We start from the raw sequence: 20,571 nt of genomic DNA, 5'->3' as shown, positions 1-20,571 counted from the left end.
AGGCATTCCAAAGAGAGAGCAGGGGAGAGAGATGAGAGGATTCAAAGCCTCCAGCATATGCAGATCTACTCTGCTTTGCAACATTCTGAAAGGTGGGTGAATGGGAACAAAAGCAGATTTTGCTGGTCGTGAATAGCAAAGTACTCAGCACTGTGGGTCTTCTGTGCCACAGCTGCAGGGCAGAAAAAGGGCAAATGGAAATTTGTTCATACTATTTACATTATAACCACTGAGATAAATGCTTCCATTTTTGGGTGAAAATAGCATCTGCCACTGCTGGAGTAAATATTTTTACTTTTGTCATTACATTTCAGGGTAGGGAGCAATTTAGATTTTTTTGTGAAGTGTATACAAATATAGGCACTTTACATGGATGTGTGAAATGCAGAGCAGAGGAGAGAGCATGTGTGTGAGAAAGATGGGAGAAGTAAAAATATATTGCTGTATCTGCACATCCAGTCCAGTGAAGAGAGATTCTTTGTAGTATGCAGGTATGGTAGTGTGGGCAGGTGTAGTTTAGTCATGGGCCATGGGCAAGGCCATTATTCAGAGGGTAATCCCACTGTTGATCATAAGGGAAGTGGTATTCCACAGAATTCCCTTGGGGAATGCTGGTGGCAAGTAAATCATGTTGTTGCAGCTGGCCTGACTAATCCTTTTAACCTAGTAAATACAGCAGCTACATGTGTTTATTGCTAGACTTTCATGTCATGCTATAGAAGAAGCCCTAAAATCCTTAGCCCTACTTGGGAAGTTTATTTTTTCCTATTGGACAAGATTCAAGGACTCCTCTGCAAAGGCTGAAACTGAAGTTGGGAGATGTATGTAGCTTTTCATGAACTGTTCAAGGAGTTCTATAAGGAAATATTTTTATGATAAGTGGGCCCTTGTCTGTGCCATGAAAGTCAGAGCTGTATGAAGAGGCAATTTTGTGACCTTCCTAGAGTAAATGCAAACACTTGGCAATGACTGTATGGAGAGGCCATTTGCCTTAGCAGCCCATTAAACTGTTTATTCAATTAATTTTGTATTCATCCTTAATTGCATTTGTTTCTCTGTTTTAAATTATTCATGGAGCTCTCCTGTTGGGATTGCCTTTTCACTGTTTGATTTAGAAAAGAGGCCCCTTGGGATCAGAGTGTCAGTGTAAGACCAAGAGTGAGATAAAAGAGGGCCCAGATAACCAGTTCAAGTTTCCTTATCAGTCTCACACCAAATGCTTCCTTTTGTAAGTACAGAGGGCACAAGCATCTCTCCAGCCTGTGTTTTAACTCAGATCTGGAAACTAATCACCCTTCTCCTATAAGTAAAGTCTATGAAAGTCTTCTTTCTTAGTCAATTGAGATGCTTGTGTTCAATTGTCCCATCAGCCAAGACAGAATTAAAGGAGGTGAGAGCAATTGAACTATTAACCACCACTTTTCCAGGTCAAAACAGCTCTTTAAATCAGTATTTGAAACCCCTTGGGAAAAGGTTCTTTTAAGGCAGGACTTAGCAACACTCAAGAAAGTCAGCAGTGGGTGTTCAGTATTTCCTCAGATAAGTGTATTAAAACAAAATTATGAACTCTGATTGCAGATTAGCTTTAAAGTAGGAAATCTTGTGGATTGTTTTCCTAAACAAAAGACATAGAATGTGTGTGTGCACTTGTGTGTCAGTCTGTGTCATGCTTTGGCACAGAATGACAGACATGGATACCATGGGATTCAGTGTCAGGGGCACAGATTTATTTATCACACTAAGAAATCACTGTGATCAGCATATTTTATGTCCTCTCTCTGTGAGCCCTACTCACATTTTAAGAGGATACCAAAGTCCTTTGGGCCTCTTACAGGCTGTCTTGGTGTGAAGTCAGGAGATCTCACCCCAAGTGTTTCCCAGGACGTGGCTTACCCGGCAGCTGCATTCCATGGGCAGTCTCAGCCTACACCAATGCTGGAGCCTCCCTATTGTCTCACACTGAGGGGCAGATGTTGGCCCTTTCAGCTTTACTAAACCTTGCAGCTGGTTACCTTGTGCTGCACTTCTCCCATATAGCTCCTGGTTTTGTTGATACTGTAAACAAAGTGAAAAACCTGGTAGACACTGACAAGTCTGGCCTCTGACTCTGTAGTCAGTGCCTGTCCTGTCAGAGACTTGATGCTCTTCGCTAGGACATCCTGCATGGGTCAAATTAATTAAGTAATTTCTAAAAAAAACTGTAAGTGGCAGTAAATTACTGCTTCAGCCTTCTCCAGTTGCTTTGCCAGGGCCTGGCAAGTCCCTGCTTGCACACCACATGTGGTTATTTTGACAAGCAGACTAATCATCAGAGCAACTGGTACTGTTAATGCAGTGGTCTCTGATGGCAATGCTTTAGGATGACTTAATTTCATTCCTTGTTAAATCTCAAGTGTATAGTTATCTGGGTGAGCTGCCTTAATCATGCAGCTGAGACACACTTGACATTGATTCAGTTTGTACCTTGTTGACTGACAGAAAGCAGATCGGGTCTCTCTCGATTTTGTTGGCACAAATCTCAATGCAGTTACCAAATGAGCTGGACCAAGGACTTCATCTGACTGAAAATTAACCCCATTAAGAAACAGAACAGTTATTTCTCTGCTGTGTTTGTTTTCTGTTCTGCCAGCACAGAGAGGAGGTACATGTGAGGGAGCAGCAATGTGGAATAGCCTTCCTGGCAGCAGCTGAGATCAGCTCAAGAATTTACATAATTATGGCCTAAGTTGTTCTGCATCCTTGAGAAAATCATTCTGCTACTGTGTGTCCCTAGCTTCCCATCTATAACTTTATAGCATTCCCACATTTTTTCAAGGTATTTAAAGATCCTTAGATAAAAGTCTTTGCATTACTGCAAAGTTCTCATTGAATTTCATCACAGTATATGCTATTGGCTTGGACTGGGAAGACTTTAGTGTTGCAAATGTGTTTATTTTAAGTGTCAGGCATTAAGGACTGTTAATGTTCTGCTTTATCTCCATTTTATCCATGTTTGTGGGTTTTTTTCTACTTTCCTAATGTGAGTCATAACTTGCTTAGTGCCACATCCTAAGAATGAATCTTTGGGATCAAACAAAAGAACTTTTGGCATGAGTCAAGATCACTGTGTACAGAGGGGGGAGAGAACTGCCAAGTTACTGATACTTATCTTCATAAGTTTAATTTTTCTTCTTGCCTTAAAACTTTGTTGTTGAGCACCACAGGACAAGCAGTATAGAAAAAGGAGTTACCTGACACTTAGGCATTGTGACTGACAGAAGGCCTTTCTGCCTTCTGCCCTCAAATACTCACAGGGCACTTAAGTAAAACTACCTGAAGTGCCAAACTTTGGTCTCCTTTGCAGTCCTTTGCTGAGTAAACTCCAGCCAAATTAGCAGAGCTATACCAGGGGAAAAGACATGTGAAATCAGAATTGGGTGCAATTGTATTTTGCTCTGCTTAATTAACAATTGGCCATTGCAAATGCTTTTTAAAAAATGTTACTTTAATTGGATCTTTCTCTCAGTTGCTTTGCCTAAGGTCTTATGTTTAATATAACAAATAAAGCTGTTCTGCTTGAATAGCCTGATACTGGAGCTTTAACATCTGTTGATCTGTTAAAAGAAAGAATCCACACTGGAGAGGAAGAGAAATCACTGAAACTCCAAGCAGATTGAAATCATAAATGCTCAGTATTGTTGAGTCTGCCTCTGCCCTTTCCTTGACATGAGCAACTTCCATTCCTGGTGTCAGGTGCACCCTTGCGTGCTGTTTGACACTGTTACATTCCATATGGTTCACACTGCTGTGGGATGAGTACTGCCCTTTTGGGACCTACTCATGCACAAGTTATGTACTGCAGAAAACTATCCCTTGGAGAAAAACGTAATCAGATGAATGCAGCCAATGTTCTAGGACTTAACCTTTAGGGAGGATAAACAAAGCTGGCTAAAGAAGCTTGTTCTGTTGCACTCTGCCATACACTGAACTTGGTCAGGAGTTTTGCAGTTCTATCTGTTTGTGTTGCCATTTGGAAAGAAGATATCAGTTTTCTGGGGACAAAATAATGGATCCTGTTGATCATTCTCTGTCTTTCCCTTTACACAGGGTCACCCTGGGCAGTCTGGACCTAGAGGCCTGCCTGGCCTAGATGGCTGCAATGGTACCACTGGGAGTCGTGGCATTTCTGGACCAGATGGGTTTCCTGGCCTACCTGGACTGCCTGTATGCTACAACTCAAATATGGTGTTCTGTAGTCACTAAACCAAAATTTGCTTTCTGTGGCATCGATGGATAAATAACTGCCAAGTACTTAGAAAGAACCTAAAGAATCGTGAATTCATTCAAATTGTCAGAGCTCAATTTTCATATCCACTCTGAGGATAAAATGAAGATCCTGTGGATAAAATCTCCTCCTTCACCTGCTGCCATTGCTACTTTGGATGCAGCCCAGGATATGGGTGGCTGTCTTGGCTGCAAACTCACACTGACAATTTTTCATCTACAAGTACCCTCAAGTCCTTTTCCAAGGCTGCTTTAAATCCAGTCATTGGCCATGAAATCTGTGGTTGGGATTGCCCCAAGTCAGTTGCAGGGTCTTGCACTTGATGAGGTTTACAGGGGCCCATCCCTCAAGTCTGCCAAGGTCCCTCTAAATGGCATTGATGTGTATATGAACAGGGAAGTTATATCATGTCAAACAGGTTCAAATTGGTTGTCAAAGGCCTAAAATGAAAGGGAAATCTAGTATGAACAAGAAAATACCAGCAAAAATGTTTGTAGAACCCTGTGTTTCTAAAGCTGCAGGAAGTCTTTACTTCTCATAATAGCACAACTAATGAAGCAGCAGTGGTGGTACTTTTACAGTGAAAAAGTGGGAGCCAGGAGTTTGCCTTGCTCATTATGCTACTTAGATATTCTTTCAAAGTAAAAGCAGGTTTTTTCCAAGAAATTTATTTGTTACTTTTTTTTTTTTCTTTCTTTCTTGATCAGGGTCGTCCTGGCCCAAAAGGCCTTAAAGGAGAACCTGTTTTTGCTCAAGGCAGTCTTAAAGGAATGAAGGTGAGACCTGTCATCACACAGGAGAAAATGCAGTACTAGAAACTCTTTGATGCCCCACAGGTTGCAGGGTTGATACTGCAGGTTTGATTTTTTGTAGTATTAGTCCTGAGTGTCTGAGTGCAGAGGTGTGGAAAAGGCCTTGTAATAACTTCATTAATGACAGCACAGAATGCTCTCAGAACCTGGAATTACTTGGTCTTTGAAGAGAACTTGTACTGGGATACTGGGACATTGCTCATCCTGTTACTGTTCAGAGCACATTACCACTTCTAATGTCAGATTCCAGCTTCCTCTCATTGTTTCTTGTACTGGAAGGTACTAGAAATTTATCAGTTACATTCTCAGTTTATATACATGCTTCATTAAATATTGAAAATATTAAAAACTTTGTGATATAAGGCCTCTCACACTGACTTTGCTGGTTAAAATTAGAGACTCTTCTAAAATTCTATCCACATTATATACCTTCATAAGTTCATAACATTAAAATAGGTCTTTATTAATTTACTTCTGTATTTATGGTAAATTAAGATACTTTCATATTATGATGATACATTTTTGCATATTTTATAGCAGTCATATAGTAAGAGTTTACATAGTGTATTTTCAGTGATTTTGTAATTATTATTTTTGATGCCACTTTATTTTCTCTTGTTACCCATAAATAAAATGGTTCTAATTTCTCTAGAGGTTTCCATTACCCAATTCAAATATGGAAGCACAGATTTCAAGATATTTTCCCATTTACACTTGATTTAATATTAACTAACAGCAAATATTTCTATTTATTTTCTATTTATACAAAGCTTGATGTTCCTTATAGTTTGTTGCAATAATGTTGTGTAATTTTTATGTATGCATTTATGATTTTTAGGGTGAAAATGGTCTTCCTGGACTGGATGGAGTTCCTGTAAGTTATTTAATTTGGAGCATAATGATTTTAAAGAATATTAATACCAATATCAGGTATTAGTTCTCAAGGACCCTTTTCAAATTAGTGGGAAGTGTATTTACATGTGTAATACCAGTAGCAGTTCTAGATTTGTAAGGGTATGAGTGGATCCACATTATGGTAGAGGAAGTCCAATTTTTCCTATTACCTATTTAATTATTCCATTTTCAAATCAAACTCTCTTCTACCATTGAACTATGTAACTTTGATTTTCAAAGTACATCTAATCATATGAAATAAATTGCTTTAATATTTAAATTGGCTTACTTAACTAGGGGATGTTACTTGTTGTTTCCTGAGACTCACTTTTGGTAGGGTTAATTCTGCACATTCTCTATTTGTCCTCTGTTTTTTTTTTATAGGGCCCAAAAGGTTTTCCAGGTCCAATAGGTCCTGCTGGCCCTATAGGATTACCAGGTTTGCAGGTATGAGACCTCTGCTGTTGTGCTGTTGCACTTGATAGAACAGTTCAAACTGTTTTGTCTTTGTGTCACAACGATGAGCCTGTGCATCTGAAAAGACTGAGCACAGCTGGCTTCTTGCATAGGATGCTTGGTCTTGGGTAGTTTAATCTGACCACAAGAGCAAAGATTCCTCTCTGGAGAATCCAGAGCAGCAGAGGGCTTCAGCAGAACTCTGCAGTGCTCTCTGCAAACACCTTGTTACACTGTTCTGAGCACTTTCTCATCTCAGGGCTTGGGGGGAATAGGCTGATCTCTGATGTTTGGAGCCTTTGTTGTCATGAGCTATGTTAGAGTTTCTTTTTCAAGACCCTGCTAGAGAATTTCTATTGGGCAAAGGTAAAACCAAACTACATTTTTGTTGGGTTTAAGTTGAAGTTTTCTCTTAATTAATGATGTTGACAAAGAGCTGTGCTGTTAGAGATGTAAAGACTTGAGAGCATATGTCTTGCTTTTGCTTTGGAGACAAGAAAGGTCAGGTACCACTGCAGATCCCAGTATTACTCCAATTGTTTGCATCCTAATTAAGTCAAAAGGAATAAAATCTTGATCTTGTTTACTTTTTTTTTTTTTTTTTTTTTTTTTACATTTAGGGTCCAGTGGGTCTCCCTGGGCCACCAGGTCCAAAAGTAAGTAGCTATCTTTCCTGTTTTCTCTTTGGTTTGGGGGGGGTTTAACAGTGCTTAGATGTGCTTAGTGGACTTAGATGATAGGGATGGTGTTGTTGCTCTTATTTTATTATTCATTCATCCATGAATGATTTTTTTCTCTCCTAGGGTAACATGGGATTAGGCTTTCAGGGAGAGAAAGGAGAAAAGGTAAGTGCAACTTGTTTTAATATGGGAAGAGCATGAAGTAATACTCCAGAGTTCCAGCACAGCTTGATCCTCTAAGAAATGGCTACATTCCAGCATTTTCTTCTTTTCCTTTTTCTTTTCTTCTCTTGGACTGACTGGCAGTTTAAATATTAAAGAATCTTGCTGCTTTCTTATTTGTTGGTACACTGAAAAGGATGGGAGCCTTTTCTGAGCAAAGAGGAATGTCATGGTTTGACAGACAGGTGTCTGCTCAGGAAGGCAGGAGCCTCTTTTGAAATGGAAAATGTAAACCCCCTCCCTCCAAATTATTATAATTTTGAAATTAATAAGCTCTCAGGCAAAGATATGGGAATGGGAATAACAGTTCTTTACTAGGAAAATTAAAATAAAAATACAGTAATAAAAAAAACCTAAAACACTGGGTCAGAATACGACCTGACACCCCGTCAGTCAGGGTGTTGGTGGCAGCCCAATTAAATGGTGGCTGAAGTGCTCCTGGGGTGACAGATATGATTCTGTTGAATTCTGTAGAACAGTCTAGTTTTCCTCCGAAGGTCTAGTGATGATGTAGAAGTATCTGATTATCTTCTGGAAATCCAGTGGAAAAAGGCTGCTCTGATGTTCCAAATCTCAGATTTCATCTAGATAGGAAATGCTTGGTTCCTCCCCCTGGGTGGATCATCTCCCAGTGGGTTGATGTAATTTTATCAGTCATGCAGTGGGACTCAATGGCCCATTAACAAAAGATACCTCCCTGGAGGAAGGATGGGTTGTGGAAAAGATAAAGAACTGCCCTGCCCCACCTGGTTTCAATGGATGGTGATAGAATACATACTTGTGGTTGTATCCTGCATTGCAACCCAAGACAAAGAAGGGAAAATCTCAAGTCAGTGCAATATTTTCATGGTTATCAAGAAAGACCTGAGGTTGTTAGACATATTTTGAATCTCCACTTTTCAATTTCTTTGGACCATCACCACTTGTATTGAGTTATTCCAATGACTTCATTATTCCTGATTTTTATTACATCCTTTGGGTCAACTGGTATGAATTTATAGTCTCACTATCCTAAATGAGTGTCTTGCAGGCTGTGTCAGAATTTACACAGGCAAAAATAGGGCTTCTTCAAGTTCTCAGTCTGGGACTTGATTCTGCTGATTAGTTCTCCTTCCACAATTCTAATTGTTCCTTCTCTTCTTTTCTTCCATATTTCTTCCTGAAGTTTTTCTGAAATGTTTTCCTATTGGTTCAATAGTTGAGCTTTTTTTTTTCTTGTCATGTTTTATATCCACAAGGCTTTGGAAACAGATGCATGTTGTTCGTTCTGATTTTTCCATCTGTTCTTTTGATTCCCATGACCAAAGTCCCATGCCAGCATTCAGGCACACAGATTTATATACATGAGATATAACTGAAGTGTTTTTTTCTTCTGATTTGTAGGCCATTTTCATAGACAATCAAAATATGGTCTGCTATATTAATATCTTTCTCTTTTGTCTACAGGGTGATGTAGGGCTGCCTGGGCCCCCAGGTCCCCCACCATCCACTGGAATACTGGAATTCATGGGATTTCCAAAGGGAAAACAAGGAGAAAAGGTCTGTAAATTCAGTTTACATGCTCTCTTCCTCTCCATGCTCTTTCATTCAAAATGAATGAAATTACTGAACAATGAGAGCTGTTATATTTCCAAATTAAAAAAAAATTCTGTACCTGTTTATTCTTTCAAATGGTTATTGAATAATTATATTCATAACTCATGGCATTGTGGACCACTGGAGAATACACATCTCCAGAAGAAGAAATCTAGAAGCTATTTAAAATAAAGTAAACTTATAAGTAGTTTGGTTTTTTTGGACCTATGAAATTGTGTCAGCTGAAGCACAAAAATCAATTTAGAAAAATGGAAGTTCCAGCTCTTTTGCTTTAGTGCACATTACTCTGAAATAATCAGATTTTTTCACCTTTGCATTGTTACTACTGAGATGTGTCCTCACTGTTTGCATAAAAGCTTTGTGGTCCTTGATTTAAAGATTCTCTAGACACATGAAATTTAGGCATACTGAATTAATCTGGGATTTATACAAACTGGTTTGGGAGCCCAGTCTGACCTTGCCTGAACCCCTGTGTAAATGAGAGAGATTGTTGCATTTGGTCAATATACATAAGTGTGAGATGAGGCTCAAACAAACCCAATTCCTTTGGGGTCACTCTAGGGTTTGTAAGTAGTCTTGTCATGTGTTATTTTGCACTGTGTAGGTTGCATCTCCTAGATGATGATATGAATGCTTCTAGTTTGCCTTGTAGTGTTTGTGGCAGTAGAGCAGCAGCTCCCAGGCTGCTTTTGTTGTCGCAGGCAGTGGCCAGAGGATGCACCAGCTCTGTGCTGAGAGCCTCTGACATGGCCCATAGTGACAAACCGTGTTCACTCCCTGACAAACAAATGACAAAGCTTCCCTTTAGGTGGCAGGTGCATGGCAGGTGGATAGGGGAAAGTCATTCTTCACAGGCACAGTGATTATTGAATTTGTCTCTTTCCCCTCGCCAGGGTGAGCCAGGTCCTCAAGGATTCCCTGGAGGCCGAGGATTGCCTGGCATTCCGGTAAGGACAGAGGAGTGATTGTAACATCTGCCTCATAGGGGTTAGATGGTTAAGCAACCTCTGAATAGCTCACAAAGCCTCTACAGGGGTCTCTAGGCACCAAAAAACTTTGAAAATCTGATAAAAATGTTCACAAGACTTTTTGAAGAATGTAATTGCAATCTGATAGTGTTTTGTTCTGTAGATACGAAGAATATAATGCTGTCCTACTAGACACTTACAAAGCTGCCCAGATTTCAGTACTTGCAGCCTGCTGTTAGCAGAGACCTGCTCAGAGCTCTACCCGTGGCATGGCCACTTGATGGCAGTGTTCCTTGCCCCATAGACATTTTTAAAAATCCAATTTTTTTTTCTTTTTATTATATCTAAGCATATATTTTGTTATTTTACTTAAAAGCTGCAAAGCACATGCAGATCTTTCTTTTTATCCATATATATATATCCAGTTAAAATGGGCTGTTTAATATTAGTGCTCATCAACTCAACATGGTGTTGCATCTTCTCTATATGAATTAAGAAAAACAATTTACTCCTGAATTCCAGAGAGGTATTTCCCATCTTACAACTTTTTGTAAACAGAGGTTGTTCAGTAAGTTTAGGGAACTTCTGACTAGTAAGATAAATTGTTTGCCAGTTTCTTTTGTGTACAGATGTTCTTAGGAGAAATACATTCAAGAAAAACCTGTTCATGAAACACAATTTGTTATCAGCCTTTTTGGACAGGTTCCATTATGAGCATACTTAGCTTTATGAATCGCAAGAGACCCATTGAAGCTGCTGAAACTGAACATATGTACAAACTTAACCACAACTGTAAGATATTTTGAGATTGAATCCTGGAAATTGCTTAGCCACTGTAACTCTTGCTGAAATTAAATCTGGGTGTTCTAGCTATGAATTTGATGCTTCTTGCTGAGATTTCCAAATGTTGTGCGTGAAAATGCTAGTTTTGTATAATTCTTGGGCTTTGGAAGGGAAAAGCATGCTCTGAGAACTCCCTTGAACTGCTGATGTTAAAAAATGATTTCTCAATGAAATAATTTCTCAATGTAAAATAGAATACAGAGTAGCATTGGCAGGTCTTTGCTGCCTATGACATGGGGTCGCTTACAGTTGGTACTGAAATATACGCCACGGTTTAAATGGATGGAAGTCTTGGGGAATAAAGCAAGTACTGTACTGCACATACTGCCAGGTCTGGTTGATAGAAGCTTTTCTTCCTGGTACAAAGTAGTCCCAGCAGAAACAACCAGTTCCCTTTGTCTTGCTATTGTACTCTTTGTATAAATAAATGGGTTTGTGTTCCCTATACTTAGGGATGTGCTGTTCAATTCCAAACAGATCACCTAGCTTTAATGTGGACATTTTTCCTCAGGGCTTTGGAGGTGTTGGAGAAAAAGGAGAAAAAGGTGTGCCTGGCTTACCAGGTGGAAGGGTAGGTAACTTCACAAAGTCTGTAAATACCTGTTCTCAAACACGTGAAGGGGGCCTTTCAGCAAGAGACGTATTCTCTGCAGTGCTCCTACTCAACAGGAGGACAAAGACATTCTGTTCTGTGTGTGCAGAATAAATTGTCTGATAGAAAATCTTGAATACAGTAAGATTTATTTGTGATTACAAAATAACACCTAAGTTGCTTGTAAGTTGAGATACCATGACTTCCTTAGCTTGAACTGCCAATTAGAAAAACAATGGGTAAATAATATAAGCCTGCTTTATCAGTTATTTTGTTAAATTCTTTTTATTGTGATTGCTAATAACTGTGAGATAAGAAAAGCAGTGGTAGCTTCTCCTTTTGAAACTTTTAATTTTTGATTGTTTGATGCAGCCTGATCAAGGTGAGATGGAGCCTCTAAAAGTTAATGTCTTTGCTGTTCTAGGGTCTTTTGGGACTAGATGGATCTGAAGGAATTCCAGGAAGAAAGGTGAAATTTCTTTTATTTTTTACTGTACTTAAGAGCTACAGAAGCCCTTAAGATCTACTGCCCACCTTATATTGTGGCTTCAAGTTCTCTGATGGATAAATATACCTGCCTTATTGAAATAGTTAAGCTAAGTAGGAAGTCCACAAAAAACAGTAGATCCTTCAACTCTCAGTGGTACTTCAAATGTTTTGGTGCCATAACTTTTTAGAAGGGGAAAACAGTGGGGCCAAAATGTGTGGGACAAGGAAAAGAATGTTTTAAGACTCTTCATTTTGCAAGCATTTCTACAGTTCTGTGAGAACTCCTAGATATTATCCTGATTTGCACATCTTCATCCTGCTCTCAAATTATCACCATCTTCACAGCAGCACAAGGAGCTCTGGTATTTTGTGAGTGCTGAGAAATTGATGCCATCAGTTTTCTCTTTAATTCTTCTTCAAATGTGTGGTAGGACAAAGAATTTTGTAGTGGTGAGAGTGGCAGCAACAAAACTTTTGGATTCAAGGTCATGAGCGTTTAAATGGAAAAAATACAGGAGCTGGAACAAGAGAACTGGCCCGAAAACTAAAGAACTTTAATGGAAAATAAAACAGGGATGATGCCCAGAAATCAAACACTGTATGGGGACAAACTCTGAGGATGAGAAACAAGGGAGGAGTGACAATATATACACTTGGGGGGAGAACTTTCTGGAACTATAACCATATAGGGGGAATGAGTAACCAATAGTGGAACAGAAGTTGGACCACTTAACATAACAACACTAAGGACTGTGGGAAGAACACTTAGATTCACCCTAACTTAAACAAATATTTCCCAGGGCTTGAACCTAATGCCTGTTTTTTGTCTTGGTGAAATCTGGCTGACTGTGTGCTCCAGCCAGGTTGACTCCCACAGAATTTTGTTTGTCATTTGAGTTCATGCTCTGCAGATATTTTAGGTAAAAGATAATGCCACTTACTGTCTCACTGTGTATCATTGTTCCCTGCAATTTTGCAGGGCCATCCAGGTGTTCCAGGCTATCCAGGACTGGATGGAGTTGAAGGCATGAAGGTAACTTCTCATTAAAATGTTGGGGGTTTTTAAGGTATTTGCATAGATAAATAAATATCATTGCTCCAATCAAACCTCCTGTTTACCCCTATAACACTGTCATTTTCAGTATTCTTCAGTTCCTTGTTCACTTTATTGTTAAGCATAAAAATGAGTGGTTTCTGAGCCATGAATACTTGGGGTATTTTAATAATTTTTCAGTGTTAATCATTGAACTTCATGATTTAGAATTGTAAATGTAGCCTTTCTGGTCTCCTTACACCAATGCCATATTTATTGGACTATTGAGGCAAGATTAGGTGGAAGTAAGTCAATGTTAAGATAGTTGCCAAGGTTTTCTGAAGTCTGGGATCACAGATCTACAAGTATGGACAAGCCTGAGAACGTGTTCAATTTCTTGTACTACTTGTAGGTGTAGGTTACTCAGTGAATGGCCACATACCATAATACAGGCTGCTTCCTGACAAGCAGCATCCTCTCCATAACCCATCTGAATGTGGTACGAATCTGTTTTCTTTACAGGGTGAATTAGGTGACATCGGTCCCCCAGGTCCACCTGTCATTATTGACAGGGAAGGTGTAGTCATTTCAGGTACACATTTCCATTTTGTTTTGGAACTCATCTAAAGCACTTTCCAACTTTCTTTCTTACTGCATTTTAGCACTTTCCCACATTGTATATTGTTATTTTTTCTTTATTTCTGTATTGTTTGGCTACTCATATATTTAGTTCTTTGTTTATAACTTCAGAATTTAAAGAAAGCTATTCATCCCCACATTGCAGAATGATGTGTTTCAAGGCAGAATTAAATGTCTTGCCTGGGAGAGACTGTGTGAACACAGGCAAGTGCTGTGTCTGCTCTGTAGATACACTTCAATCTGTCTTCCGTGTACCAAAGAAAAATGGCTTCCTGGTGCTGTATGGTAAAGGGTGCTCTAAATGTCATTCTGCTTAATTTGTTGTCCAATGTGGTGAGAATATTGTTGAGAAGAATTAGCTTAATTAATGCCACAGTTGACTGAGGCCTGCATGGGAACAGTCTCTGAAGCCATAAAGGTAAGGGAACAAATTTCATGGTTTCATTTTTCCTTCACATGTAGTCAAGTTTGAAACAACCTCTGGAACAGCTTAGGAGGAATTTTTCCCAATATTACTGACTTTGACTAACAGGCTTCCTGCTCATAGCTTGGCAGCCTTTGCTGTCTGTGAGACCAGTGGCCACTGCAGTAATTGACTGAACAATATTTCAGCAGAAATTGTGATGATATTTTCTTCCTTGTTTTCCTCTTTCTCTAATAGGTGCCCCAGGTGACCCTGGAAACCCAGGAATACCTGGTCCTCCAGGAGAGGAAGGGATCATTGGTTTACCAGGCCTTCCAGGGGCTCCAGGGTTTCCAGGCCTGGAGAGAGGTAAAGCAGCTGCTCCCAGTGCTCTTGGCAGGCTGTTTGCTGTGGGTTTTGTGGAGAAGTTTCTGGGTAGTGGCCTGGAGATGGTGAAGGTATTGGAGCAAGCCTCTACCTGCTCCTTCAGCTGGCTGATTTGCAGCCTGCTGTATGAGAAATAAGAGGCAGGGATGACACATAGGGAAGCCAATTGGGTTGACTTGGATTAGCTCCACAATTATTACAGCCCAGGTAAGTCTTCATGTGTGAATATTTGGTGTGGCAGTGTACACTGGGTGCTGTGGTTTGATTTCCATTTTGAGTGTGTTGATTGGAAGAACTTTTACTACCTTTTAAATTATAATGAATGTTTTTGAAATTTTTAATGAATTTTTATATTTATATAAAGGGCTAACAGATTGGCTTGATAAACCCACTGGGGGTGCAACCTATTTGTCCAATCCAAGATCTCACTCAAAAGTTTTTGTTTTACTTGAATGTCATCTGGGAAATTCTGGCCTGCAATAATCCAGAGATTAGGAACAACCAAGAAAATCAGAAAATAACCCCCCCTCAGTCTTACACAGTTAATTGCTTGATCATAGGGACTTAAATGCAGTGCTGTGAAGTTTTTTGGATGACCAAAGGAAGGTGTAAATGGGAGCCAGTTGTTTCCTTGGTGTAAAATTATGAATTGTTCTGTCCTAACATGATTGCAGTTCACGGTACAATGGTAATTATCTTAACATTAAAAATACTTCAGTGTGTTTGCTGCTGGAGAGCTGCTCATTGTTTCATTGTTGTCTAGATGGAATGGGCCCTGGAGGGTCTCCAGGTATTCCAGGAGTCAAGGGTGAAGTAGGAGAACCAGGAAGACCAACAATTGGAATACCAGGCCCTGCTGGCAGAGCTGGTTTACCAGGTCTGCCAGGAGCACCAGGATTGCCTGGTTCACCACGTAGGTAGAATTTTTACATCTGTTTTTGTATTGGATTCAGAGTGAAATAGGATAAATAATAATTTTTATATTTAGTTCTTTTCCAGCAAGGATTATTAATCTGTAAATTGTTAATGCTTGACTTACACCTCGTGATTGTAGCTCACAAATTTATACATATCAGTAGGCACCCCTAAACTGTAAGACAATAGACCTAATTATTGTTAAGCGTGGTAGCCTGAGAGACTGAAATACAAAGTTGTGTAGACACAATTTATGACTCAAGGGACTTTGAAGGTCTGGGCTAGTCTCCTGTTTGCTTAGGTAAAGAACAGACCATGACCTTATGAACACCTGAAGTAAATGTCTGTCTTGTGAGCAAATAGTTTGGATACCAGGAGTCAGATAGGATGCCTGAAGAGACAGTTTACAGACCTAAGGAAATAAGGAAATAACTGTCAATTAACTAGTCAAATCTGTCTCACTTTCCTGCAGAGTCTGTAAAGCTCCTGTGACTATGTTTAACTGATGACTGTGGTTTGTTTCCATGGAGCAACAGACAGTGCTGGTCAGCACTACATCTTACTGTGTCACAGAGAGGAAAGGTTTTCACAGTGTAGTGCTAGATTATCTTTGCTTTCTGCTGCTGTTTCCATCAGCTTATGTTTCATTCTATTCAGCATATAAAGAGATGTAGACAACAATCCTTCAGTCATGAAGTGAGGGACAGGGAAAGTCTCTTTAACCCTTTTGCCCTTCATTGTCTTTCCTGAGCTGCAACCACTGCATGAAAGTAATTTACCCTTCTTTACACTACCTGTCCACAGTTTGGGGAGTTCTTTAGTTAGCTGGTAAATCTGTGAAAAAGTGCAGTGGCAGAGTAGAGGAATGAAACTCTGTTGCATCCACACTGTAAGAACTTTTGCTTTTTTGTGTGAGGAGCTAGAAGAAAATATAATGGACAACTGTAGCCCGTGGCTGGTACCAACCATGATCCATCTCCTTGTGTTACGTCCACACTTGCAGTTTGTTCTGGTGCCAGTTGCATCAATAATTTTGTAAGTCAGTAATGACCTGGAGATCAGCCTTCTCATGGCCTTTTCTTGCCTTTTTTCTGCATATAGGCCCTTCATTCTCCCCAGTGATAATCCTGAGTGGAAGGACTGGGGCTCCAGGGGAGCCTGGGCAAAGAGGGCTTCCAGGAGCTTTGGGTCCAAAGGGCTACAAAGGTAATTGAGTCTTGTTTTGAGAGAGCTTTTCAGCAGACATCAGGCTGAAACATATTTGCATGTGTTTAATATCCTAAGGGATGAGTTGCAAGTTTTATTATGAGAAATCACAGGAGGGGTTGAAGGAGCCAACAGCCTTTGCAATTTAGAGAGAGTTGTGCCCACTCAGTAAAATCTTATTTCTACTTCTTACTCTGCTCAGGCAAATAAGCTGATAAACATATTATACCCAGAAAATCAGCTAAGTAAGTTATACTTTAAAGCCATGAGACTTAGAAATAAAACCTTGTTCACTGTTTTTTGCAATAGAGGCTGTAAATGATAGTAAAACTTAATTTTATTCTCCTCTGTGCTAAAAATGGTGAGAATTTGGGTCCTAGTGTGCTATACAACCAGCAGCAAAAGCCATGATGACACAGATATCACTGTGCTTGGTGATTGTTTGGGTCCATGGCCAGTAACAATTCAGGGGGTCATTGTAACCTACTGTGCAGGGGAGTATGGATTTGTTTTCTTTGATAACTATCTCTTAAAAAATGCACAAGGCCTCCTCAAAACCCCCCTAAACTCTTCTGTTTAGGAAAGTTTAAACCTTTGGGAAGACATCTAGAACTGCTGAGGTTCGTGCTGCACATGGTTATTTGGTGATAGGCATTGCATGGAAATTAGACTGGAGAAAACCTGAGCTCCATTTGCTTGGCACTCACATCACCTGAACAGAGAAGGCATAAAATCAAATCATATCAGAATCACTTTGTCTTAATTGAATTAAATACTACTTTTGGAGCTCTTGCAACTGGAAAGGGTCTTTATCCAAATGAAACTCAATTTGGAGTGTTGACTGTTTTCCAGGAGAGGCAGGTGATTGTGCTTGTGATGGAGGAGTTACAAGAGCTGGTCTAAAAGGCACCTCAGGTCCACCAGGTCCATCAGGAAGCCCTGGTGTTCCTGGTGCCAAGGGTGTTTGTGGAGACCCAGGCTCTGTGGGAGCACCAGGACTGCGAGGCCATCCGGTAAGGCAACAAGAGTTTTTGTTGGTTGTTGTGAATTACAGGAGTGGCCCTGTGCAGTTGCTAGTCTTGAACATAATGAAAGCAGAACACATTTTTTTTCACAGTTGCTTCTATTTGTTTGGATTTTTTTAAAAAGTAACCTAGAAACTGATCTGTGTAAATAAACAAAGTAGAGATACTATCATACTATAAAAATTGGAGAACAAATGGTCCTTAAATTCTGAGAACTGCACATTCATCAGTCAAAAGAAAAGCAGTAAGAGTTATTCATCCCAGGACTTCTTGGAAGTAGCCATATATGGATTAGACCCAGGGCTCTTCCTAAGTGAAGGCTGGCTGAGGAAGCAGTTGTACATGTGCACGGAGAGAAGATCCGAAAAGTCAGACAGGGAGATCTTTCCACATTATTACTCATCCCTGTAAAAACTGCACACCACAGATGGAGTCTGCTTCCTAACTGCTGTATGCTAAATACATTAATGAGAGTTGAGCTCTGCTCTTTATCAAACAGCGACCATAACAAAGAGGATTTTCCAAAGTGTTGAGCATTGATCATTGCAAATATTTCCTTTTCAAAATCATAGTCCATAAACATACTAGTCTTTTGTCTTCAGAGTGTCTTTATCAGTGTCAGTAAGTGCAGCACACCAGGCAATAGGGAAGAAGATTCATTACTTAGATCTCATTGTATCATGAGTGATGTAATGTTCCTAGATGCCATGCAAGATTGCTATCACTGTTACCAAGGTTAGGCTTGCCACTATGGAGCTGTAGTGACAGAAACAGCTGTAAACAAACAAGCCTCTTCCCCCACCTCCCTCCTCCTCCTGCCCCCCAAGTCAATATATACAGTAGGAAATCCTCTGGAGATTCTTTCTAATCTGGTCATTGTGTCCTGTCCTTGTATGACATTTTGAAGAAGCAAACATTTTTTCTGCTTGTTCTTTATCTATTGGTCTGTAGGCTTCAGCTGGTCAGCAAGGGCTTCCAGGTCTTAAGGGAGAAAAAGGGGATCCATCCTATGCAACACTCAAAGGTGCTCGTGGGGATCGTGGTGCAACAGCACCCAGAGGACCTCCAGGCATCCCAGGAACCCCAGGCAGGGATGGACTTCCAGGCTTGCCAGGCCCACCAGGCTCTCCAGTAAGTTCAGATTAGTTTAGCAGCAGTACTACTGGAATAAGGATCAGAGAAAATGGCCAGGCCTGGTAAACTAGCCCTGATTAGCCCTCTGGTAAATGTTCAAATACATAAAAAGCTCACAGTCCCTGAGCACGAATTTGTCAGGTTTAATAATTGGCATTCTTAACATCTCAATCAAAAGATAAACTTCAGTAGACCCTAACACTGTTCTATGTTGAGTCCTAGAAGACAAAAGACATTGTAGGCTTAATTATGTGTGAAATCTTGAAATGAAAAAATCACACCAGAGAATCTTATCAGTTAAAAGGAAAGTAAATATCTTTCAGAATCTGTAAAATTTGTATTTTGGCAAATACAGCATAAAATATTCTTTGTAATAGTTACCAAGTTTTGCTGCATTTTAAAATAAAGATGGATAATTTACAGTTGTTTCAATGCATCTTTTCAGGTTCACCTGAACCTTGCACAGAATCAAGCAAACTCTTACACACTTTTTAAAATTATAGTGGTGGATATTCTTTCTACATCCCTGTGATTTTCAGCTGTAATTGTCTTTGTTGTGCACAGGGTGATGGTGGACTTGGTTTCCCAGGTGAAAAAGGTCTGCCAGGACTACCTGGCTCCAAGGGCCATCGTGGAGAAACTGGCTCTCCTGGCATTGGATACCCAGGTCCCAGTGGAGTTCGTGGACCACCAGGTGACACTGGAGTGGATGGGTTTCCAGGACAAGCAGGTCTTCCAGGCCCTCCAGGTAGGTATTGCTGGGTGTGCTCTTATGTTAAAAAGGGTAAAGCTGCAAGTGAAATGGTACTCAATTTACTGTGTCTGTGGGCAGGCCAGAAGATTGCATTAGGCTAAAGACTGCTCTTCAAATTAATTCAAACATGTTTGTGGGCTCACCAGACCTCATACAGCAGTCACAGCTTTCTCAAGTTGTCATGTTCATGAGGACACAGATAATAAGCAATAAATACTCAAGCAGTGCTGAAGTACTAAGAGTATTAAATGAACCTGCTCCCTGACTATTGTTGGAGAGCCATTTTATACCAAAGGTAATTAGGAAGAGTGATAAAATGAGGTTTTTGAAAACACCTAATTCATTGTCCAAATGAAAATAGTAATGCACTGATATCTGAGACCCATTAACAGAAGATACCCCTCCCGAGGGAGTTAGCAGGGATGAGTCATGGGAGAGATGAGGAGCACTGCCCATCTGCTTTTAACCAATGGTGCTGGAGTACATGCTTTTGCTTACATCTTATGTTGTAACCTAACAGATTTACTGAAGTTACCAGGTCAAAGGCACCACTGAGGAATTTTCAAATTTGTGTCTTAAAATAGGGTGAAACAGTCTGGCTTTGGAAGTCTGACTGTTTCTACCTGGCATTATGTTAAAAATGTTGGAATTGCTTATATTTCACTTTAATGCCTGGCTTTATGGTTTCCTAATTGTTTAATTTCCTTGGTACTTAGATATTATTGTGCAAACTGTGAGAAGGTAAAGTAGCTGGGGAAGGTAAAGTTTAGATTATATAACTTTTACAGTAAACCCTACTTACATAATTACAAAGAAGCAGTTTATTTACATTTTGGTTATTCTCACATGAAATATCCATTGTTCAGGTATTCTACTGCTGACTAATAATGTAAAAAACAGAATATGCTCTTGTTCAGAGGCATTTTGGAAAACTCGCATAAGATAATTCTTAAGGTCATGGGATGTGAATGGACCTCTATTAATTAAAATTTCACCTTCTATGCCAGATGTACCCCAAATGCCTGATTTTTGAAAATGTCATTCTTTATTGTACTCTATTTCCAGAGGAGGACCTTAATGCTTTATTTTACAAAGCATTCAGCATCAGGCTCAGGTAGGATTGCAGAAAACCAGAAATAGAATGTTTCTTTTGTATTGGAGATTGTTCAGGCAAATGTGGTGTGCTGGCAAATCTGATAATGACCCGTGAATTTCATTCCACTCGAGAGGGATTGCTAGTGCAAATAGAGCCTTTTTTT

At 39.8% G+C, this 20,571-nt stretch overlaps 1 protein-coding gene across 3 annotated transcripts in view; it reads left to right on the top strand.

Moving 5' to 3' along the window:
• The window catches only part of COL4A6 (collagen type IV alpha 6 chain), a 113,159-nt gene that overhangs the window by 76,049 nt on the left and 16,539 nt on the right, over positions 1-20,571 (top strand). For 2 of the 3 annotated variants that reach the window (XM_079318561.1, XM_079318562.1), the window contains 18 exons: positions 4,087-4,203; positions 4,972-5,040; positions 5,915-5,950; positions 6,355-6,417; positions 7,047-7,082; positions 7,230-7,271; positions 8,775-8,867; positions 9,818-9,871; positions 11,247-11,306; positions 11,752-11,796; positions 12,796-12,849; positions 13,372-13,441; positions 14,150-14,260; positions 15,042-15,191; positions 16,295-16,399; positions 17,252-17,412; positions 18,376-18,555; positions 19,123-19,306. In XM_079318561.1, the coding sequence (XP_079174687.1) occupies positions 4,087-4,203; positions 4,972-5,040; positions 5,915-5,950; positions 6,355-6,417; positions 7,047-7,082; positions 7,230-7,271; positions 8,775-8,867; positions 9,818-9,871; positions 11,247-11,306; positions 11,752-11,796; positions 12,796-12,849; positions 13,372-13,441; positions 14,150-14,260; positions 15,042-15,191; positions 16,295-16,399; positions 17,252-17,412; positions 18,376-18,555; positions 19,123-19,306 (1,630 nt within the window). Of the gene's footprint in view, positions 1-2; positions 93-4,086; positions 4,204-4,971; positions 5,041-5,914; positions 5,951-6,354; positions 6,418-7,046; positions 7,083-7,229; positions 7,272-8,774; positions 8,868-9,817; positions 9,872-11,246; positions 11,307-11,751; positions 11,797-12,795; positions 12,850-13,371; positions 13,442-14,149; positions 14,261-15,041; positions 15,192-16,294; positions 16,400-17,251; positions 17,413-18,375; positions 18,556-19,122; positions 19,307-20,571 lie in introns of those variants that run through there. The other variant, XM_079318563.1, reaches the window with a different exon arrangement.

This window comes from Erithacus rubecula (genome assembly GCF_903797595.1).
Source record: "Erithacus rubecula genome assembly, chromosome: 15".
NCBI classification, from domain to species: domain Eukaryota; kingdom Metazoa; phylum Chordata; class Aves; order Passeriformes; family Muscicapidae; genus Erithacus; species Erithacus rubecula.
Note: the sequence above shows the minus strand (reverse complement) of the source record. Positions and strands in the feature narration are given on the sequence as shown.